Source organism: Nicotiana attenuata, unplaced genomic scaffold, assembly GCF_001879085.1.
Source record: "Nicotiana attenuata strain UT unplaced genomic scaffold, NIATTr2, whole genome shotgun sequence".
Taxonomy (NCBI): Eukaryota; Viridiplantae; Streptophyta; class Magnoliopsida; order Solanales; family Solanaceae; genus Nicotiana; species Nicotiana attenuata.
The window spans coordinates 101,809-123,710 of record NW_017673506.1 but is presented as its reverse complement, the minus strand read 5'-3'; the positions used below and the strand labels follow the sequence as shown (position 1 = coordinate 123,710).

At 38.4% G+C, this 21,902-nt stretch overlaps 1 protein-coding gene and 2 pseudogenes across 2 annotated transcripts; all 3 read left to right on the top strand.

The window, feature by feature from the left end:
* Positions 1–6,721: 6,721 nt before the first annotated feature.
* Positions 6,722–12,112, top strand: LOC109216577 (short-chain dehydrogenase/reductase 2b-like). 2 transcript variants are annotated; one of them, XM_019380741.1, is made up of 6 exons: positions 6,722–6,929; positions 9,162–9,238; positions 9,358–9,601; positions 9,789–9,866; positions 10,225–10,407; positions 11,589–12,112. In XM_019380741.1, exons 2-6 carry the CDS (start codon positions 9,207–9,209, stop codon positions 11,964–11,966), a joined length of 915 nt encoding a protein of 304 aa, XP_019236286.1. In that variant the 5' UTR covers positions 6,722–6,929; positions 9,162–9,206; the 3' UTR covers positions 11,967–12,112. The 2 variants fall into 2 exon arrangements, with proteins under 2 accessions (XP_019236286.1, XP_019236285.1); XM_019380740.1 differs by having other exon boundaries at positions 9,158–9,238.
* Positions 12,113–13,836: 1,724 nt separating this feature from the next.
* LOC109216576 lies at positions 13,837–20,656 on the top strand (annotated as a pseudogene).
* Positions 20,657–20,776: 120 nt separating this feature from the next.
* On the top strand, positions 20,777–21,778 carry LOC109216574 (annotated as a pseudogene).
* The last annotated feature ends 124 nt before the right edge of the window (positions 21,779–21,902 follow it).

The following is a 21,902-nucleotide window of genomic DNA, read 5'->3' as shown; positions in this document are numbered from 1 at the left end:
CGATCGCGAAGCTTTAATACCTGCAACTGCTGCTGCATTTTTCTGCTGCTTCACCAAGTCTCGAACTCCCCGATAGACCATCCGAAACTCACCCGAGGCCCTCGGGACCTCAACCAAAAGTGCTAACCCATCCTAAAACATCATTCAAACTTGTTCCAATCATCAAAACACATCAAACAACGCTAAAACCATTAAATCACATCGGATTCAAGCCTAAGTTTCTTCAAAACTTTCGAAATACGCATTTGATCAAAAACCCGACCAAAACACCTCCGAATGACCTGAAATTTTGCACACACATCCAAAATCACCTAACGAAGCTACTGCAACTCTCAGAATCCCATTCCGACCCTCGGATCAAAATCTCACCCACCAACCGGAATTCGCCAAAATACTAACTTCGCCAATTCAAGCCTAATTCTACACCGGACCTCCAAAATCAATTCCGATTGCACTCCTACGTCATAAATCATCCCATGAAGCTAACCAAATCACCGGAAACCACATCCGAGCCCTCTAACTCGTAAGTCAACATCCGGTTAACTTTTCCAATTCAAACCTTCCTTACAGAGACTAAGTGTCTCATTTCTACCATAACCAATCCGACTCAACTATAACACACCAAATACTGATAATGAAATATGAAGAAGCATAAAATGGGGGAAACGGAGCGATAACTCATGAGACGACGGGTCGGGTTGTCACATATCTCAAACATTGCCTGAGGATGTATTGATTGTGACCTCAAATGGAGAATTGAGACAACAACAACTGAAGTATGATTGGCATCCATCTTTTTTCCAGGACTGCCTTAGTGTAGGACATGACATAGGAGAATGCAAAAAACCAGAAAGGGAAAAAAAAGGAAGGAAAGGGACAGTAGGAGGGGAAGAAGCAAAGGAAGAAAGTAATCACAAAATGGATTGCAAAAGCTAGAGAGGAAACACAGAACAAGGTGACCACTGTTGAAAAGAACAAAGTGAATTCAAATAATGAAGATGAACAAGGACAAGAGGCTGATTTTCAGATAGCAAAATCAAAAGGAAAGCAGGTGTAGAAAGAGAGGAGTACAGTGAGAAAGAATACAATGGAGGAAGCAGTGCATATTAGACTACAACAGAACAGGTTCACTACACTAAGGATTCAGGAAAAGGAGGATGCTAGCTTAGCATCAAATGGGGAAAGAGTACCATTAGTTCAACCCCCATGATTATCTGTGCATGTGTGACGACCCAAAGGGTCATCACCTGTTTTCTCTTTCATTATGTGCTTTCGAGGCCTTGAAAACCTCATTTTTACTTGCCTCGATTTGCGTGTGCAGTCCTGGCGCGTAGCCGGAAAGCTTAAATATGAATTCTGTGTAAAAAATTTATGAATTTTGATATTAATATGATTAAAGTTGACTTTGGTCAACATTTTTTGTAAACGGACCCGGACCCGTAATTTGACGGTCCCGGAGGGTCCATAGAAAAATATGGGACTCGGGCATGTGCCCGGAGTCGAATTCCGAGGTCTAGAGCCCGAGAAAAGAATTTTTCTGTGAAATTGGTTTTCTGAAAATATTAAGGAAAATGGAAATGGAAATTGATTAAAAGACTGTGGTATCGGGCTCGTATTTTGGTTCCGACGCCCGGTACAAGTCTTATATATGGTTTAAGCGCTTTCTGTAAAATTTGGTCGAAATCGGACGTCATTTGACGTGTTTCGGACCTAAATATCTAAAATTGGAAGTTTAAGAAGTTAGAATGAAAAATGATAATTTTGAGGTTTGATTCCTCGTTTATGATGTTATTTTGGCGATTTGATCGCACGGTTAAGTTCGTATGAGGTTGTTTAGTTAGTATGTGAGTTTGGTTAGGAGCCCGGAGGGCTCAGGGGTGTTTCGGAGGTGTCCCGGGGTGTTTTGCACTTAGGAAGTGTAGCAGATTTTTCTGCAATTTTTTTGCAGCAAATCTCTTCTTCGCGATCGCGGACTGCATCTCGCGTTCGCATACCTTTGGGTCTTCTCTTCTCTGCGTTCGCGGAACAGCCCCCGCGTTCGCGGAGTTCCATCCCTTCCTCAAACGCGATCACATCTTCCCTTGTGCGTTCGCGTAAGCCAACCCAGTACCGCCCACCAGTTTTCCCTTCGCGTTCGCATCACCCTAATCGCGAACGCGATGCACCCAGCTTCCCCTTCATCGCGAACGCGACCCTTGTGTCGCGAACGCATAGAGTAAAGTTGTTCAGTGATTTTTTTAAAACCAGAAACAATACATACGGGTTTATTCCCAATTTTCTCACGAGCTCTCTTCTCTCCCAAGCTTTAGGAAGCCATTGAAGCCCCCATTCTTCAAGACCACTTGGGTAAGTAATTTCCTACTTATTTCCTTCATTATCCTTCATTAATTAGTAAGTTTCCAAGCTTAAATCACACATATTAGGGTGTAAATTGGGGAAATTGGGTAGAACTAGGGCTTTTCAATTTTCTTTGATTTAGACCTCGTTTTGGGGTCGAATTTGAAAACAAATTGTATATTCGGGCTCGTGGGGGAATGGGTGATATGAATTTGGTTCGAACCTCGTGTTTTGACCAAGCGGGCCCGGGGTCGAATTTGGAATTTTGGGAAGAAAGCTTAGAATTTCATATTTAGGCATTGGGTTTAGTTTGTTTAGCTATTATTAATATTTTAAGGTCATTATTTCATAGATTTGACTGTGTTGGAGCCGAATTCGAGGGGTAAAGCTATACTAGAGGCTTGAGTTGAGTTTGGAGCATTCGAGGTAAGTGTTTGATCTAACCTTGGCTTGCCTAGCTCCGACAGTAGGCGCCATCACGACTCCCGATGGTGGAAAATCCGGGTCGTGACAAGTTGGTATCAGAGCACTAGGTTACATAGGTCTCGCTACTCTGAGGGATCGGTACAGAGACGTCTGTATTTATCGCCCAGAGGCTACGGAGTTAGAAAATTTCACTTTTGTTCCTTCTTGTCGTGCGATTCTGTTTCTCAAATACTGATTGTCTTTCTACTCTGTTCTTTCGCAGATGGCGAGAACACGTGCTTCCTCTTCTACCGCGAAGCAGCCCGAGCCCCCAACAGCAGCTCCTACGAGGGGCAGAGGGCGAGGCCGAGGCCGTGCCAGAGGCCGAGGTAAGGGCAGAGCTCAGCCCCGAGCAGCAGTCCCAGAGGTGGAGCCTCATACTGATTATGATGAGGAGGTTCCAGCCCCAGCAGCTCCGGTGGGCCCAGCTCAGGTCCCAGAGGGGTTCATAGCCACCCCAGTTCTTCAGGACGCTCTGGTCAGATTGGTAGGCTTTGTGGAGAGCGTCACTAGAGCGGGTTAGCTTCCAGTAGCACCAGCCACTTCTCAGGCTGGAGAAGGAGTCCAGACTCCTGCTACACGTACTCTGGAGCAGGTAGCTCCCCAGGCACCGGTTCCAGTGGTTCAGCCAGCTGTGGCAGTTCAGCCGGGTATTGTGACTCAGACCGGCGATGGAGCGGCTATGTCCGCAGATGCTTTGTGGAGACTGGATAGGTTCACCAAGCTCTTCACCACCACATTCAGTGGTGCTTCTTCAGAGGACCCCCAGGATTTCTTGTATAGCTGCCATGAGGTTCTTCGGACTACGGGTATTGTAGAGACCAATGGGGTCGACTTCGCCACTTTTCGCCTAGCAGGATCCGCCAAGACTTGGTGGAGAGAGTATTGTTTATCCAGACCAGCAGGGTCTCCATCATTGACTTGGGACCAGTTTGCAGAGTTGTTTTTAGAGAAGTTTCTCCTAGTTACTCAGCGAGAGGCTCTTCGCAGGCAGTTCGAGCGCCTCCAGCAGGGCTCTATGACAGTCACTCAGTATGAGACTCGGTTCATTGATCTAGCACGCCATGCTATTGTTATACTCCCCACCGAGAGAGAGAGGGTGCGGAGGTTTATTGATAGGTTGATTCAGCCGATCTGTCTCCAGATGGCTATGAGAGCCGGGAGTGAGATTTCTTTTCAGGAGGCGGCCAATGCGGCCCGTAGAGTTGAGATGACTCTTGCACGGGGAGGTGGTCATGGGCCAGACAAGAGACCCCGTCATGCAGGTAGATTCAGTGGTACCTCGTCTGGAGGTGGGGATTCTTATGGTAGAGGCCATCCTCCGAGGCCCTTTCAGTCAGCCCTACAGGTCTCACATGGTACTTCAGGTGGTCATGGCTCTCAGCCGCAGTCTTCTGACCAGCAGCTTTTCAGTTCACCATCAGCACATATCAGCGCACCGCCACTCCGTTATTCTCAGCAGCCGAGGGCTTGTTACACGTGTGGCGACACGAGGCACATTGCTAGGTTTTGCCCTCGAGCTTCGGATAGCTCTCAGCAGCAGGGTCCTCGCCCTATGATTCAGGCATCAGGTGATCCACAGGCCGCCCAGCCAGCTAGAGGCGGGGGTAGAGGCCATAGAGGTGGAGGTAGGGACCATAGAGGTGGAGCTCGGACCGCCAGAGGTAGAGGCCAGCCAGCAGCCGATCGTCCCAGAGATATGGTTCAGGGAGGTGGGGCCCAGCCCCGGTGTTATGCTCTTCCAGCCAGGCCAGAGGCTGAGTCTTCAGATGCAGTCATTAAAGGTACTATATGTAAAATGATGTGGGCAATACACATAAAAAAGGATGCGTTATGGATCAAATGGATACATGCTATGTACATAAAGAAGGAAGACTTTACTGTGATGCAGACACCAAGGCAAGCTAGTTGGTTAGTCAAGAAGATCTTTGATATTAGGGATTGGTACAAGAAGATAGAAACAGTTGCAAACATGGATAAATTATGTGTGAAAGGCAAATTCAGTATCCACAAAATATATACTCTATCAAGACCTCAGTACCCTAAAGTTGAATGGAAAGCATTGACGCTGGGAAATGGTATTCCTAGGCACAACTTTGTCTTGTGGTTAGCCTTAAATCACAGACTTACTACTGTGGATCGCCTTGCAAAATGGGGAATTCAAGTAGACCAAGACTGTGTATTATGTAAGAGAGGACAGACTGAAAATATGGAACACATATACTTTGAATGTCAATATACAAGGTATATTTGGAGCAAGCTGCTGGCTTGGATGGGGGAAAATCACCAGATAGGCACATGGCTTGAAGAGGTTGCCTGGATGAGTAAACGAGCAAGAAGTGGTCGAGCCCAAAACAGCATTCTGGTCTTCTTGTTTGCTGCAGTAACGTATCAAGTATGGACAGAAAGGAATATGAGAAGATTTCAAGGGAAGGGGAAGGAAGCAGAGAGAAAGATTAGAGACATTGTCCTTCAAATCCATATTAAAGGACAGCAAAATGCGAAATGGAAGAAGAGACTTGAGCAGCTGAATAGTTTTCCATAGGAAGTATATGTCTGTATTTGGTTGCTATTGTATGTTGAATTAGTCAGGAGTGTTTTTCCAAAAAGTAGTTAAAGTGGTTGTATTGATGTAATGAGTCTAACTCTTGAGTCCTAACGAGTTAGAGGCACTGTATATTTGTTCTTGGTTAAATAAAGTTTATTTTGACCCAAAAAAAATTAATTTTATTTTCTCTATGGAAACTTCTATTTGAATAAAACAAAATTAGTAATTTTTCAAAATGAGAAAAAGATTGGAAATGAGCATTTGCACTGCACAAAGTCTAATCAACACATGCATAGTGCATTTAAAGGAGAATTGTGGCTAGAGGAATGTGGGGTCCATGTGTATTTTCGCATTTAAGAAATGCAAACATGAAATTTTTATGAAATGACATTTATGCCCTTGGTCAACCATATATATATATATATATATATATATGTGCGCGCGCGCTTGTGATCATAAAATTTATTTTCCCTAAAAAATATGATCTTGAAAAATGCTTCCACCTGAAAACATTTTTCAATGTTTGGTGAGAGAGAAATATTATTCAGAAAAAATATATATTTAAAATCAATATTATATAAAAGAATTTAGAACTAAAAATCAATAATAGTCTAAGGGAGTAAGTAACATAAAGTTCAAAGTTTATATAATTGTAAGGAAGCATTTTTGGTATTTATTAAACAACAAATAATGCTTGACCAACTTATTAGCGGACCAACAAATAAAGCATTGTTGGTATTTATTACTCCCTTCATCTCAAATTATCTGTCGGATTTCTAAAAATAATTGTCTCAAATTATTTGTCATTTTAGAAGTTCAAGACAAACTTAATAATTTTTTTTTATTTTAACCTTAGTAGTAATTATTTTTGAAAACTACAAACATCTCAATTATGGGGTAATATTATGATTGTTCAAATATCAATAAGACATAAATAAGAGTAAAATAATCAAAAATACCTCCTAATTATTACTCCCTCAGTTTACTCTTACTTATTCACTGATTTTGCACACTCCTTAAAAAATAATAAATAAAATGCATAATTTACCATAATACTCATATTAATTGGTCTATAGTCTTAATGAATTTGGGAAAATAATTTGGAATGAGTAATTAGTGCTAAGGACAAAACAGAAAAAATAAATTATTTTTTTCTTGATATGCAAAAAATGATAAGTAAAAATATAATTTATTTTTAGAATATGTGATAACTAAAAGTGAATGGAGGGAGTATTTTTTTAGAGGGCATGTAAAACAAAAACAGGTAAGTCCATTTAAAAAAAAAAAAGAAAAAAGAAAAAAAGAACTGCTTGTAATGAACCCGTCGGAAGCGTGAAACTGCGTTTTACACTTGTGTTCAGTGAATGAATAAATGACAGATGTGAAGGCCCACAAAATTAGGAAAAGAGAGTAGTTTTGATGGCTCCATTTGCATTTGGTGCTACCAAGATTCACTCCACCAGATATTTTTCACTTCCTTATACTTGTAGTGGCACTAGCTTTAACCCCATTTGCTTATTATTTTTCAAGAACTTAGCAATTGATTCTCCACCAAATTTGTTCTGTAACTCCATTGCAGGTCAGTCCATACATTTTACTGGGCCTTAGTTTCTTTCCAGATCTTGAGAAAAATGAACTGTTTGAAATGAGTTTTGATCTTTTGTTTTGGTAGTTTAGTATACTGTTGCTGGTCTAACATTTTGGTATAAGTGGATTCTCACCATTTTCTTCTGAAGTACTAGTAAGTAAAATTTGAAGTGAAAAGACAAGCTCATTTCAGATAAGTTTATTAGCTAGCGTTTCCCCGTAGATCCCAAATTTGTTTTGAAAAATCTGATTTGGGTGAAGTTTGGTTTGAAGATGAAAATGTGTTTGGACATACGTTTTCAAAACATATTTTTCAACTTTAATTTGGAAAATATAATTCCCAAGTTTAGGGATTAAGTTTAGGGATTTTGGCCCAAATTCAGCTCAATAGCTGATTTTGGGATTTGAAATTTGGGATTTGGGATTTGGCCAAAATATGGGCAAAATTTATGGCCAAACGTTTTGAAAATAAATCCCAAATTTATTTTGGCAAAACTCATGGCCAAACGGGGCCTTAGTAAAGTTTTTCTTTGCTGACTTTGTGAAATCTCTATCACAATACGCTTCTTTTGTGTGATTACAATGATAAGAAAGGTAAGAATAAATCAGTTTGAACAATTGGAGTTGTACAAATATTTCTAGTCCTTTCCTTTTTCTTTTTTATTTTTAAATGTTGCCTTGACCCTGGAGATGGAATATAGCACATAGAAGTACAGTGAGAGAGTGTTCGCACACGGCGAGTGTTTTTTTTTTTTTTTTTTTTTTTTTTTTTTTTTTTTTTTGCGTGTGTTAAATAGAGTTGCGCTAAATGAAAGGAATGAGGATTCATATTGCAAACCCCAACTTGCTTGGGACTGAGGCGTTGTCGTTGCTGTTGTTGTGTGTGTTAAATAGCTGCATTGTCTGGGTCAGCGTAGACACCTCAACTAATCAACCGTATACTAGCTACTCCTAGAGGTATGGGGTAATTCTATCAATCAAGGCTTAGGCAGATAGGCAGAATTCATCATTTGGTCTATATTGATATTCGATGCTAGTGGTACGCCGTTCGGAACTTGGTGGATGATGGGTCACTCCCAGTGGCGGAGCCACCTTATAGGAAGGGGTGTCAAATGACATCCCTTTGTGGGAAAAATACACTGTGTAGGTAGGTAAAAAAATAGATTATATGTATATATACTATGTATTGACTCCCCTTAATTTCCTGGTATGTTTACTTTTATATATTTTAACATCCTTTAACGAAAATTCTGGCTCCGCCACTGATCACTCCTATAACCTTCTCTACTTAAATACCAGGCTTTTGTGTGTTGCAGGGCTCGAAACTGTGATGTAAGCCTAACCCGCACATCATAAGTTACCTGCTTACCGCTAGACCAAAGCCTCGGGGCTGTTGATATTCGATGGTTGGTACCCAAGTTGTTATCTCTTTTCTACTTCTAGCCTATGCCTCGGGAGTTGGGGCTTGGTGAGGCAGAGGGCTATAACTTGTAATCTAAAAGAATGATAGTGAGCTACCAAAGTGGTTCCTAATAGTACTTTCTAAAACTAAAAAACATATATATATTTTTCGACATAATAACCCAGTCTTTAGGAAGTATAAGGAAGTGATCTGAATTTTGATTGGAACCGAGCTTTTGAGAAATCACAGGTTAGCATCCTATTAGTCCAAATGCAATATACTAGTTTTAAGACCTCATCCCAGATGCCTTCTTGTTTTTGAAGTCATTAGAAAGGGTTGAACTGTTTAATCCATATATTCTCCTGCATATATAGTGCAAGGGCTAGAGAAAAGCTCCTCAATAAGCTTCACTAGATTCCAGCTGCGCACGTTGCCCTATAGATATAGGTACGGTATTCTGAACATTATTTTCATTTGCCTTCTTGTTTTCCTCTTATTTCTTGGACCGAACACCATCATGACCAAACTTAAAGGAAATTAATGAGCAAGTCTTGATCATAGTGATCGACAGGTTTCTTTTGCTGGTTAAAAGTAAAGATTGGTGAGTTAATGTGGTAAAATTGTAGGAGGTCATGTACTTGAAAATGTCTAAATCTTACCAGTCTGGATGATAATTTACAAGAAAAACTAAAGACAAAAACTGAAATATGTACACTCATATATCACAACAGCGCTTAAGTTGTTACTGTCCTTGAATAAAGTGCTCATACAACTAAATATTGAACAATTACATGAAATTTTACTCTTTGATTTGAAAGTCAGAAGGCACTTCCTCGGAACATCTTTCAACCTCAAAGGATACTAGCAATGGCAGTTAATGTAGAGAAGGCAGCTCCAAGGTACCTCTTTCTTCCCGTGTCACTTCTTTTAGATATTGTTCTTTTTTCCTCTCCGCACAGGATTCTAAAGGAGAAAATGTTAGAAACTTCGATACTGAATTGATGGGAGATGCTTGTAGGTATGCGGTGGTTACAGGAGCAAACAAGGGAATTGGCTTTGAGACTGTCAAGCAGCTTGCTAATTCAGGTGTGACGGTTATCTTAACAGCCAGAAACGAGAAGAGGGGAATGGAAGCAACATCTTTGCTTAATAAACAAGGTTTTTCAAATGTCGTTTTCCATCAGCTTGATGTTCAAGATGCTCAGAGCATTGAGTCGTTGGCAAAGTTCATGCAAACACAATATGGGAGGCTTGATATTCTGGTAAGATTATGAACGGACTAATTTCTCATGATAGTTGCTTAGAGTTATTGGAGATAAGTTTCCATCTAAGCACGTAGTATGAGATAAACTTTTTATGTTTGGCATAAGATTCAAAGACTTCTGGTGTATTGCTTTCGATTCAATCTTGAAGCAAATAGTGCAAAATTTGCTGATTACGTTTCTGCAGGTAAACAATGCGGGAGCTTCTGGAGTTGTAGTTGATGAAGATACCCTAAAGGCATTGAACATAGATCCTGTAGACTGGGTAAGGTAGTTTGTTTTATGCTTAATGTTTTATGATGGATTGCACATGGTAATTGAGCGATATGTGTTTCAATCCCCTATATAAGTAAAAAACTGATCCTCAAATTTGAGGTGGACGATAATCCCCTTGTTTGGTTTCTCGTTGTGCTCTGAACTAGATTAGAGGGATTGTTTTATGCGGTAACCCATAAGGATTCCCATCCCTCCTTATTTCATCCGCAGTCGCTTCACCACTTCTGACCTCTCTTCTGCTTTCTCATTTGTACTAATCATGCACTTGCAATTATTTTTGATAGAGCAATTATTACTCCATATTGCTGTAAATGGGATTTACGCCGTGTACTTATTATTATAAACAGTTAGCAGGGAAAGCTGCCAATGTGGTTCAAGTTGCAATGAAAACAACCTACGAGAGTGCCAAATTATGCTTAGACACTAATTACTATGGTGTTAAGAATGTTACTGAAGCTCTTCTTCCACTGCTACAAAATTCTCCTTCAGCAAGGATTGTTAATGTCTCCTCCCTTAGAAGTGAACTAAAGGTAAGTTAGACCATTGTTCTTGTCATTTCTGGAAATATCCATGTGAATAAAGCATCTTTATGAATTTCCTATGAGAGTGCAAAGTCAATACCCCTTTATCACTAGTCGATGCCCATAAATTGCTTAGCAGCACGTCCGAATTCCTGTCCCGAGCTCATTACATGATTAGTAATGTAGCCTCTATTATAAACATTTTACAGCAGATGTTGCTTAGAGTAATATTGTACTTTTAACAATCAGGAAATAAACCCTGTTCTTTTGTGCTTTTAGTCTTAGGTTTCGAGCTAGCTGTAATTTTGGTCCCTATATTATCACAATCCAAGCTTTGATTGACAAGTGATCTAGTTTATCATTGTTGTTAAAGCTTAAACTGAATTAAACAAAATTCCATTCAGACTTCTTTGCTAACCACTCTGAAGCACCCTCGATCTTCCTTTAGACCATATAATCACGCTGTTATCTTTTTCAGGGAATGGTGGTTTTCACTTTTTACATGCATAAATTGAACTTTTAAGTAAGAAATAACTTCAAAAGGTAGGAGGAATTGAAAAAATCTGTGAGTTAATCATTTATTCTCCAATAATTTGACCTTGTTAACTTTGTTCAATGCATGGGAATTGAAAGTTAATGTGCTTAGCCCAAAATAAAGGGATTATAGTTGAAATTAATGTGCTAAGTTAAAGAATATGTAAGGATTAACGTGCTAAGCCCAAGGGAGTGACCTATCAGCAAGAGTTTGCGTGACAACTTTGGAAACCATGGTTTGTATCCCTACAAAGTCGACTCTAGGTGAAGTCTTCCTATCTGCCCAAGTATTAGGAGGCAGAAATTACCTATTCAAATTTGATTTCTATTATTATCGACTCCTATAATGAGAATAAGATGGAATTTCTCTCAATAATAGCTTATTGTACTTCAAGAGGTTGTATTATTTCTGTCAGCTAACTTTCAGAGGACAAGAACTTCATAATTCTTGAGTCATTTTTAGTCTGCAAACAAAATCCAACAGATATCTTTTTTTTTTTTTTTTTTTTAGCTAATCAAGGCAAAACTTTTTTTTTTTTTTGGATGAAAATAATTAGAGCGAAAAACTGTAGTCCAATTGCAACACAACAAGATGGGAACATAATCTCTTAACATATCATATTTCTTATCGAGTTCTTTTTTCTTTTCTCATGCAGCGAGTTCCAAACGAGGAGAGGAGGAAGGAGCTTGGAGATATTGAAAACCTGACAGAAGATAAAATTGAAAAGATTCTGCAGAAATTTTTGCATGATCTGAAACAAGATGCTCTTGAAGTAAACGGCTGGCAGATAATGCTACCAGCCTATAGCATATCGAAAGTGTCACTTAATGCTTATACCAGAATTCTTGCAAGAAGGTATCCGAAAATGTGTATCAATTGTGTCCATCCTGGATATGTCAACACCGACATAAACTGGCATACAGGAACAATGCCTGTAGAAGAAGGAGCTGAAGGCCCGGCTATGCTAGCTCTTTTGCCAGATGGAGGGCCGACTGGTTGCTACTTTGATCGTACTGTGGTAGCCGAGTTTTAGATCCTGTTATGAAACAAGGCATAGCGAAAGACGCGTCTCTTAGTACTTGGTTGGATTTCTGAGCTGGGATGATGTCTGGTGGTTATATTTGTAGTTGAAATAATGAGGGAAGCAAAGAATAAAATTGATCCTTTTATGTGCCCATATCACCAGACTTGTTTTAGAATGAAACATCATTAACGTTTTTGCTATATTTAATCATCAAGTCTAACAAATCAGTGTCATGAATCACATTTACTATATGGTTCTCCAGGACAAAATGAATTCAACTAATACACTTCTTGGATGATAGACTAGGAATTATGTAGATGGGTAGATCTCTATGTATATGACATGATCTGTATATACAACTTGGAAAAGACCATTCTCATGAGTCATGACTCGTCAATTAAAGATGCTTAAGCAGTCCTGGAATAGCAAGAAACAAAGTGTACTTACTAGATCCGACGCAGAAGTCAAAATATCAATGAATATCAGCTAAGCATCATGTGTTGAAATTTCTTGAAATATCAATAATTTTTCTTGAAATAACTAAAGTACTCTTAAAGTTATTTAAACAAAAGATGTATAAATTTAAAAGTATCTTCCCAAGGAAAATGTTAGGATCAAGTGCTTACCATTATGCCAAAAGTCACTGCTTATATCGGACGCACTTTATTTCTTAACCAAGTCCATCAAGCAAGCATACCCCACCAATCACCTAGGCATCGCCACAGACAGGAGGATGTTGGCAAGGATGAAGGATGGAAATGGTTTTGTTTGGAAAGAATATCTCGGGAGACTATATCCTTTGACTGATTTCAGTGTATAAATAAGTATTTGGTTTAAAAATACTTTTGGTATTTATTAAATGGTAAATACACAAAAAAAAAAAAAAAAAATTTGACCAACTTATAAACTTACCAAAATACACTCGTAATTTTAATCAAACTAACGCTAGCTACTTGTAATGCAGCCGTGGGAAAACATGTTTCAAGAACACCCAACAACAACAATATATGACTAGTGAAATCTGTTTTTAATAGGATTTCGGCTCAAGGAAATAGGAGGTCAAGAAGCAGTAGCAACAACCATTAAAAAAAAAAAGGAAATAGGGTGTGAAGAAGCACGTTATATCTGGATCTTGAAACTTGCAGCTTCCCATTTTCCAATAGTTGTTGTAATACTAGTTATTTTAATTGTAGCACTGCAAACCCATTTGCTTTATTATACTTGAAGAACTCACCAAGTTTATTCTGTCTGTCTCTCCCGTTGCAGGTGAGTCCATCCATTTTTCTGGGCCTTTTGTTTCTTCTTTTACGTTTATATTCGGTCTTGGTAGTTTAGTTTAATGTTCTGATCAACACGTTGACTGTCACTGTATTTGGATTCTCTCCATTTTCGTAAAACTTTAAGCGAAAAGACATGCTCCTTTCAGTTAAGTTTATTCGTAAAAAAAATAAACAGATTAATTTTTTTGGCAATAGCAACTTAGCAAGCCTTGAATCTTTCTGAGCTTCATAGCAGTTGTAATAAAGTCAAAAGGCACTTGCTCAGAAAATCTTCCAACCTCAAAGGATTCTCCGTTAATGTAGACAAGGGGCAGCTCCAAGGTATTTCGTTCTTCCTATCCTATCGTGTCACTCCTTTTGAAATAGTGTTCCTTTTTCTTCTCCGTACAGGATTCTAAGAGAGAAACTTTGGATTGAAGTGATGGGAGATGCTGGTAGGTATGCAGTTGTTACAGGAGCAAACAAGGGACTTGGCTTTGAGATTGTCAAGCAGGTAGCAAATTCAGGTGTGACCGTCCTCTTAACAGCCAGAAACGAGAAGAGGGGAATGGAAGCAATATCCTTGCTGAATAAACAAGGTTTCCCAAATGTTGTTTTCCATCAGCTTGATGTTCAAGATGCTCAGACCATTGAGTCCCTGGCAAAGTTCATACAAACACAATATGGGAGGCTTGATATTCTGGTAAGATTATGAAAGGAACAATTTCTCATGGTATATAGTTGCTTAGAGTTATTGGAGATAGATTGCTATCTAAGCACATATATAGTTCGAGATCAACATTTTATGTTGGCAGAAGATTCAAAGACTTTTAGCTCCCGATCGATCTTAGGTCTAGTGGTAAGAGCACAGTGCATGATGTGCAGGTTTGGCGCACATCACGGGCTGGAACACTGTCGCAAACAAAACCCTGGTAATTAAATGGAGAATAATAGAAGGGCATTATATTGCACATTATCTACCGAGTTTCGAACCATGCACCACTGGTTCTCGGCTCGGTTATTAATAGAAAAGAGAGAGATAAGATGCCAGTGAAAGTACAAGAGGGGGGGGGGGGTGAATTGTAAATATTTGAACTTAATTGCTTATTAGTTGACTTATTAATTGAGTAGTCGACTAGATATGATAATTCAGCAAATATAGTAAAGGGAAGTAAATTGCAGAAAGTAATGGCAGGAATTAAAGACACCAGGATTTTATACTGGTTCGGATTCAATGTGAATCCTAGTCCAGTCCCCTTGGGTTGCAAGGGAGTTCTCTTTAGTAAATGTGTTTCTCCGAGTACAGTTGTAGTGAATTTGCACACAGTTTCTCAAGCACTCGTTTTTTATACAATGCCTCACCAGTTTATGCTCTCTTTCTTTCCCTGACTTGTTACACAACAGATCTTAGTGAACTACAATGCTTATTTGCAGTAGAACAAAGAGAGTGATTTTGGTTCGATCAAAGTATATGAGACTAGGGTTTAAGACGGGTTATAAATACACAGTTTCTCAAGCACTCGTTTTTGATACAATACCTCACCAGTTTATGCTCTCTTTCTTTCCCTGTCTTGTTACACAACAGATCTTAGTGAACTACAATGCTTATTTGCAGTAGAACAAAGAGATTGATTTTGGTTCGATCAAAGTATATGAGACTAGGGTTTAAGACGGGGTATAAATACTTTGATGGATGGGAAGAATTGATTCTTTCCAAGAATAAGGTAGGGAGCCGTTGCGACTTCTTGATTTCCTTCCTGCAGCAGAGATACGAGTGAAGACTGCTCCTTGATTGTTGGATCTTCCAAACTTAGTCGCGTACCAATCTTCTCATATCTTTCGATCTTCCGTGATGCTGCCCTTGATTTTTGCCTTAACTTAAGGCTTGATTGATTCTCTTCAGCTCAGCTAGTCGTTGCTCTTTGCTGATTGATTTGTTGATTGGATTTCGTCCAGATTTGCGAGTCCTTTCCTTAGTTGTCCAGATTGACTGATTGTATGGTAATCTTTGCTATTTGATTTCTTCCCTTATTCATCATGAATTACTTCAGCAGTCTTGAGGACTCTTCTTTACTTCTTATAATTGATTTCCTGCACATGTATATTATTTGCATCATTAAAACAGAATCTAGCAATCTCCCCCTTTTTGATGATGGCAAAATAATATAGTAATGTAAAGAAGTAAACACCAGTCGACTTGTATTTGGTGCTACCAAGATTCACTCCACCAGATATTTTTCACTTCCTTATACTTGTAGTGGCACTAGCTTTAACCCCATTTGCTTATTATTTTTCAAGAACTTAGCAATTGATTCTCCACCAAATTTGTTCTGTAACTCCATTTGCAGGTCAGTCCATACATTTTACTGGGCCTTAGTTTCTTTCCAGATCTTGAGAAAAATGAACTGTTTGAAATGAGTTTTGATCTTTTGTTTTGGTTGTTTAGTATACTGTTGCTGGTCAACATTTTGGTATAAGTGGATTCTCACCATTTTCTTCTGAAGTACTAGTAAGTAAAATTTGAAGTGAAAAGACAAGCTCATTTCAGATAAGTTTATTAGTAAAGTTTTTCTTTGCTGACTTTGTGAAATCTCTATCACAATACGCTTCTTTTGTGTGATTACAATGATAAGAAAGGTAAGAATAAATCAGTTTGAACAATTGGAGTTGTACAAATATTTCTAGTCCTTTCCTTTTTCTTTTTCATTTTTAAATGTTGCCTTGACCCTGGAGATGGAAAATAGCACATAGAAGTACAGTGAGAGAGTGTTCACAGTACGGTGAGAGAATGTTCTTTATTGTGTGTGTGTGTGTTAAATAGAGATGTGCTAAATGAAAGGAATGAGGATTCATATTGCTGACCCGAACTTGCTTGGAACTGAGGCGTCGTCATTGTTGTTGTTTGTGTTAAATAACAGCGAGGTCAGCTGTAGATACCTCAACTAAACAACCGTATACTAGAGGAATGGGGTAATTCTGTCATTCAAGACTTAGACATATAGGCATAATTCATCATTTGGTCTCTGTTGATATTCGATCCTTTTTTTTTTATAACCGAGAAATCCCGAGGGCTAGTGGTACACGGTTTGAATCTTGGTGGATGATGGGTCACTACTATAACCTTCTCCACTTAAATACCATGCTTTGTGCATTGCAGGGCTCGAAACCGTGACGTAAGCCTAACCCGCACATCATAAGTTACCTGCTTCCCACTAGACCAAAGCCCCGGGGCCATTGATATTCGATGGTTGGAGTTGTTATCTCTCTTCTACTTCTAGTTGGGGCCGGGTGAGGCAGAGGGCTAAAACTTGTAATCTAAGCTGGGGAGAGGAAAGGTTCCTTTTTTTTAGGGTGCTCCCAGGAACAGATCCAGTAGAGACGGGGTGGGGCTCAGAGGATTAGAGCACGTGGCAGAATGATAGCTGAGCTTCCAAAGTGGTTCCTAATAGAACTTTCTAAAACTAAAAAACATATACATATATTTTGACATAAAAATAACCCAGTCTTTAGGAAGTATAAGGAAGTGATCTGATTGGAACCGAGCTTTTGAGAAATCATAGGTTAGCATCCTATCAGTCCAAATGCTAGCTTAAGGAATATACTAGTTTTAAGACCTCATCCAGATGCTTTCTTCCTTTTATTTTCACTTGCCTACTTGTTTTCCTCTTACTTCATGGATGGAACACCATTATCATCAAACTTAAAGGAAATTAATGAGCAAGTCTTGATCATAGTGATCGACAGGTTTCTTTTGCTGGTTAAAAGTAAAGATTGGTAAGTTAATGTGGTAAAATTGTAGGAGGTCATGTACTTGAAAATGTCTAAATCTTACCAGTCTGGATGATAATTTACAAGAAAAACTAAAGACAAAAATTGAAATATGTACACATATATATCACTACAGTACTTAAGGTGTTACTGCCCTTGAATAAAATGCTCATACAACTAAATATAGAACACTACATGAAATTCTACTCTTTGCTTTGAAAGTCAGAAGGCACTTCCTCAGAAGATCTTCCAATCTCAAGGGATACTAGCAATGGCAGTTAATATAGAGAAAGCAGCTCCAAGGTACCTCTTTCTTCCTATCATGTCACTTCTTTTGAATATTGTTCTTTTTTCTTCTCCGCACAAGATTCTAAAGGAGAGAATGTTAGAAACTTTGATTCTGAATTGATGGGAGATGCTTCTAGGTATGCGGTGGTTACAGGAGCAAACAAGGGAATTGGCTTTGAGACTGTCAAGCAGCTTGAAAATTCAGGTGTGACGGTTATCTTAACAGCCAGAAACGAGAAGAGGGGAATGGAAGCAACATCTTTGCTTAATAAACAAGGTTTTTCAAATATTGTTTTCCATCAACTTGATGTTCAAGATGCTCAGAGCATTGAGTCCTTGGCAAAGTTTATACAAACACAATATGGGAGGCTTGATATTCTGGTAAGATTGTGAATGGGCCAATTCTCATGATAGTTGGTTAGAGTTATTGGAGATAAATTTCCATCTTAGCATATAGTGTGAGGAAAATTTTATGGCATAATATTCAAAGAATTCTGGTGTGTTGCTTCCTATTCGATGTTGAAGCAAATAATGCAAAAAATTGCTGATTAAATTTCTGCAGGTAAATAACGCTGGAGCTTCTGGAGTTGTAGTGATGAAGCTACCCTAAAGGCCTTGAACATAGATCCTGTAGACTGGGTAAGATAATTTGGTCAATTCTTCAGTCTCGTTTTATGAAGGATTGCATATTGTAATTGAGCGATATGGGATTTACTCCCAAATCTAATTAAAATTTTGATCCTCAAATTTGAGGTGGACGATAACTCTCATTGTGCTATGAACTAGATTAGAGGGATTCTTTTATGTTGTAACCATAAGGATTCCCATCCCTCCTTATCTCATCTGTAATCGCTACACCACTTCTGGCCTCTCTCCTGCTTTCTCATTTGTAGTAATCATACACTTGCAATTATTTTGGACTATATTGCTGCAAATGGGATTTACCCCGTGTACTTTTTATTATAAACAGTTAGCAGGGAAAGCTGCCAATGTGGCTCAAGTTGCGATGAAAACAACCTATGAGAGTGCCAAATTATGCTTGGATACTAATTACTATGGTGTCAAGAATGTTACTGAAGCTCTTCTTCCGCTGCTACAAAATTCCCCTTCAGCGAGGATTGTTAATGTCTCCTCCCTTAGAAGTGAATTAAAGGTAAGACCATCATTCTTGTCATTTCTGGAAATATCCATGGAAATAAAGCATCTTTATGAATTTCCTTAGAGAAATGCCTTAGCAAAGTCAGTATCCAATTGTAAGAAGTCCGTGCCTATAAATTGCTTATCAGCACGTACGAAATCCTGTTCTGAGCTCATTATAGAATCAGTAATGTAGCCCCTATTGCAAATATTTTATAGCATTTGTTGCTTAGGTTAATATAGTACTTTTAACATTCAGAAAAAAAAAAAATCCTTTTTTTGGTGCTTTTAGTCGTAGGTTTCGAGCTAGCTATAATTTTGGTTCCTATATATCACAATCCCACCTCCAAGTTGTTAAGTGGATCTAGTTTATCCTTGTTGTTACAGCTTTTAAACTTTAAATTAAAGAAAATTTAATTATCCCTTCCCTAGCACTTCTTTGCTAACCACTCTCTTAAGCATCCTCAATCTTCCCTTAGACCATATAATCACGCTGTCACCTCTTTTAAGGAATGGTGGTTTTCACTTTTCCCATGCATAAATTAACATTTTTTGGTTTTAAGAAAGAAAAAACTTCAAAAATGGTAGGAGGAATTGGAAAGTTGGTGAGTTAATCATTTCTTTTCCAATTTTTTGACCTTGTTAAATTTGTTCAATGCATAGGAAATGAAAGTTAATGTGCTAAGCCCTAAATAATGGGATTATATGAAAGTAATGCGCGAAGCTAGGTTCACCTGATTTAAAAAAAATGTAATGTGCAAGAGTTCGCATGACAACTTTGAAAACCAAGGTTTGAATCCCTGCAGAGTCGACACTAGGTGGAAGTCTTCCCATCTGCCCAAGTATAGGGAGGCAGAAATTACCCGTTCAAATTTGATTTCTATTATGATTGACTCCTATAATGAGAATAAGAAGGAATTTCTCTCAATGATAGCTTGTTGTATTTCAAGGGGTTGTGCTAATTATTTCAATAACTGCCAGAGGACAAGAACTTCCTATTTCTTGAGTCATTTTCAGTCTGAAAACTGAATCCACCAGATATCCTTTTGTTTTCTTGATAGCTAATCAAAGCAAAACTTTTTTTTTTGGATGAAAATAATCAAAGCAAAACTATAGTCCAACAATTACAACACAACAAGATGGGAACATAATCACTTAAACATATCATATTTCTTATCATTTTTTTTTTGTTCTCATGCAGCGAGTTCCAAACGAGGAGAGGAGGAAGGAACTTGGAGATATTGAAAACTTGACAGAAGATAAAATTGAAAAGATTCTGCAGAAATTTTTGCATGATCTGAAACAAGATGCTCTAGAAGTGAACGGGTTGGCAGATAATGCTACCGGCATATAGCATATCGAAAGTGTCTCTTAATGCTTACACCAGAATTCTTGCAAGAAGGTGCCCGAAAATGTGTATCAATTGTGTCCACCCTGGATATGTCAACACCGATATAAACTGGCATACAGGAACAATGCCTGTCGAAGAAGGAGCCGAAGGCCCTGTTATGCTAGCTCTTTTGCCAGATGGAGGACCTACTGGTTGCTACTTTGATCGTACTGTAGTAGCCGAGTATTAGATCCTGTTATGAAACAAGGCTTAGTGAAAGACGTGTTTCTTGTATTTGGTTGGATCTCTGAGCTGGGATGATGTCTGGTGGTTGCATTAGTAGTTGAAAAAATGAGGGAAGCAAAGAATAAAATTGGTCCTTTTATGTGTCCATATCACGAGAGTTGTTTTTGAATGAAACATCATTAACATTTTTCCTTGATTTAATCATCCAGTCCGATAAATCAGTTTCATGAATCACAATTACTATTTGGTTCTCCAGGACAAAATGAAGATGCCCTAAGGACCTTGAACATAGATCCTGTAGACTTGGTAAGAGAATTTGCTCAAAGATTATTATGGATTTCACATGGTAAAGTGATAAGTGATCCCATATCTAATTGAAATATTGGTCGTCAACATTTGAGGTGGACGGAAGTCCCTTTGCTATGAACTAGTCTGCAGTTATTCTTTTCTGTTGTAATCAATAGGGGGATGGGATAGAACAAATCCCGTCCCTCCTTAATTATCTCATCTTAGTCGCTACAGGCGGATGCAGCTTCATCTGAAATTATGTGTAAAAATTCACTTATAATTTTAAAAATATAATAGTTTCAATGCAAAAAACTTTAGAGTTTAAATTCTGGATATGCCCCTGCTTATGGTTATTTTATAGATTGCTGTAAATGGGATTTACCCGTATACTTATTAGTATAAATAGTTTGCAGGGAAAGCTGGCAATCTGCTTCAAGATGTGACCAAACCAACCTATGAGAGTGCCAAATTATGCTTTGATACTAATTACTACGGTGTTAAGAATGTTACTGAAGCTCTTCTTCCGCTGCTACAAATTTCCCCTTCAGCAAGAATTGTTAATGTCTCCTCCCGTAGAGGTACGTTAAGACCATCACTCTGGAAATATCGATGTGAATAAAGCATCTTTATGATTGACTAATATTATATATAATGAGAATAATCGAGAATTTTCTCTTGATGATGGCTTATTGTATTCGAAGGGATTGCATTAATTATTTCAATTAACTACCAACGCAAAAGATGTATATAATTTTCTCGAGTCATTTTCAGTAGGAAAACCAAATTCAAGAGATATTAGAAGGATCATTTTGTTTGTTTCTTATAGCTAATCAAAGCAAAACGATGATTCAACTTTTACAACACAAAGAAATGGGAACATAATCTTTTAACATTTGATATATCTTGTTGAGTTTTTGTTCTAATGCAGCTAGTTCCAAATGAGGAGAGGAGAAAGGAGCTTGGAGATATTGAAAACCTGACAGAAGATAAAATTGACAGAAATTTTTGGATGATTTGGAACAAGATGCTCTTGAAATGAACGGCTGGCAGATGATCGCACCAGCATATAGCATATCAAAAGCCACTCTTAATGCTTACACCAGACTTCTCGTTAGAAGGTATCCGAAAATGTGTATCAATTGTGTCCATCCTGGATTTGTCAATACGGATTTAACCTGGCACGCAGGGACCTTGACTGTAGAAGAAGGAGCTGAAGGCCCTGCTATGCTAGCTCTTTTGCCAGATGGAGGGCCTACTGGTTGCTACTTTGATCGTACAACAATGGCCGAGTTTTAGATCATGTCATGAAAAAAGGTTTTGTGAAAGACAACTATTTCTCAAGTATCTCTAGGTATTTGGTTGGATTTCCAGATTGTTTTACTGGGATGGTGCCTTGTGATTGTAATAGTAGTTAACATAATGAGGCAAGGAAAGAATAAAATTAGTCTGTTTATGTGTCCATATTACCGCTCTTAACATAATCAACGTGTTGATTTAATTGTCGCAATTTAACGTTTGCACAAGAAACTAAAAGCTTTCTGCATCTACGATTCTCTGTATTTGTTATGATGTTATTGCTGTTTCTATTCTGTAGCTTTATTAATCCAAAATCATTTTTCAATGCTAAAG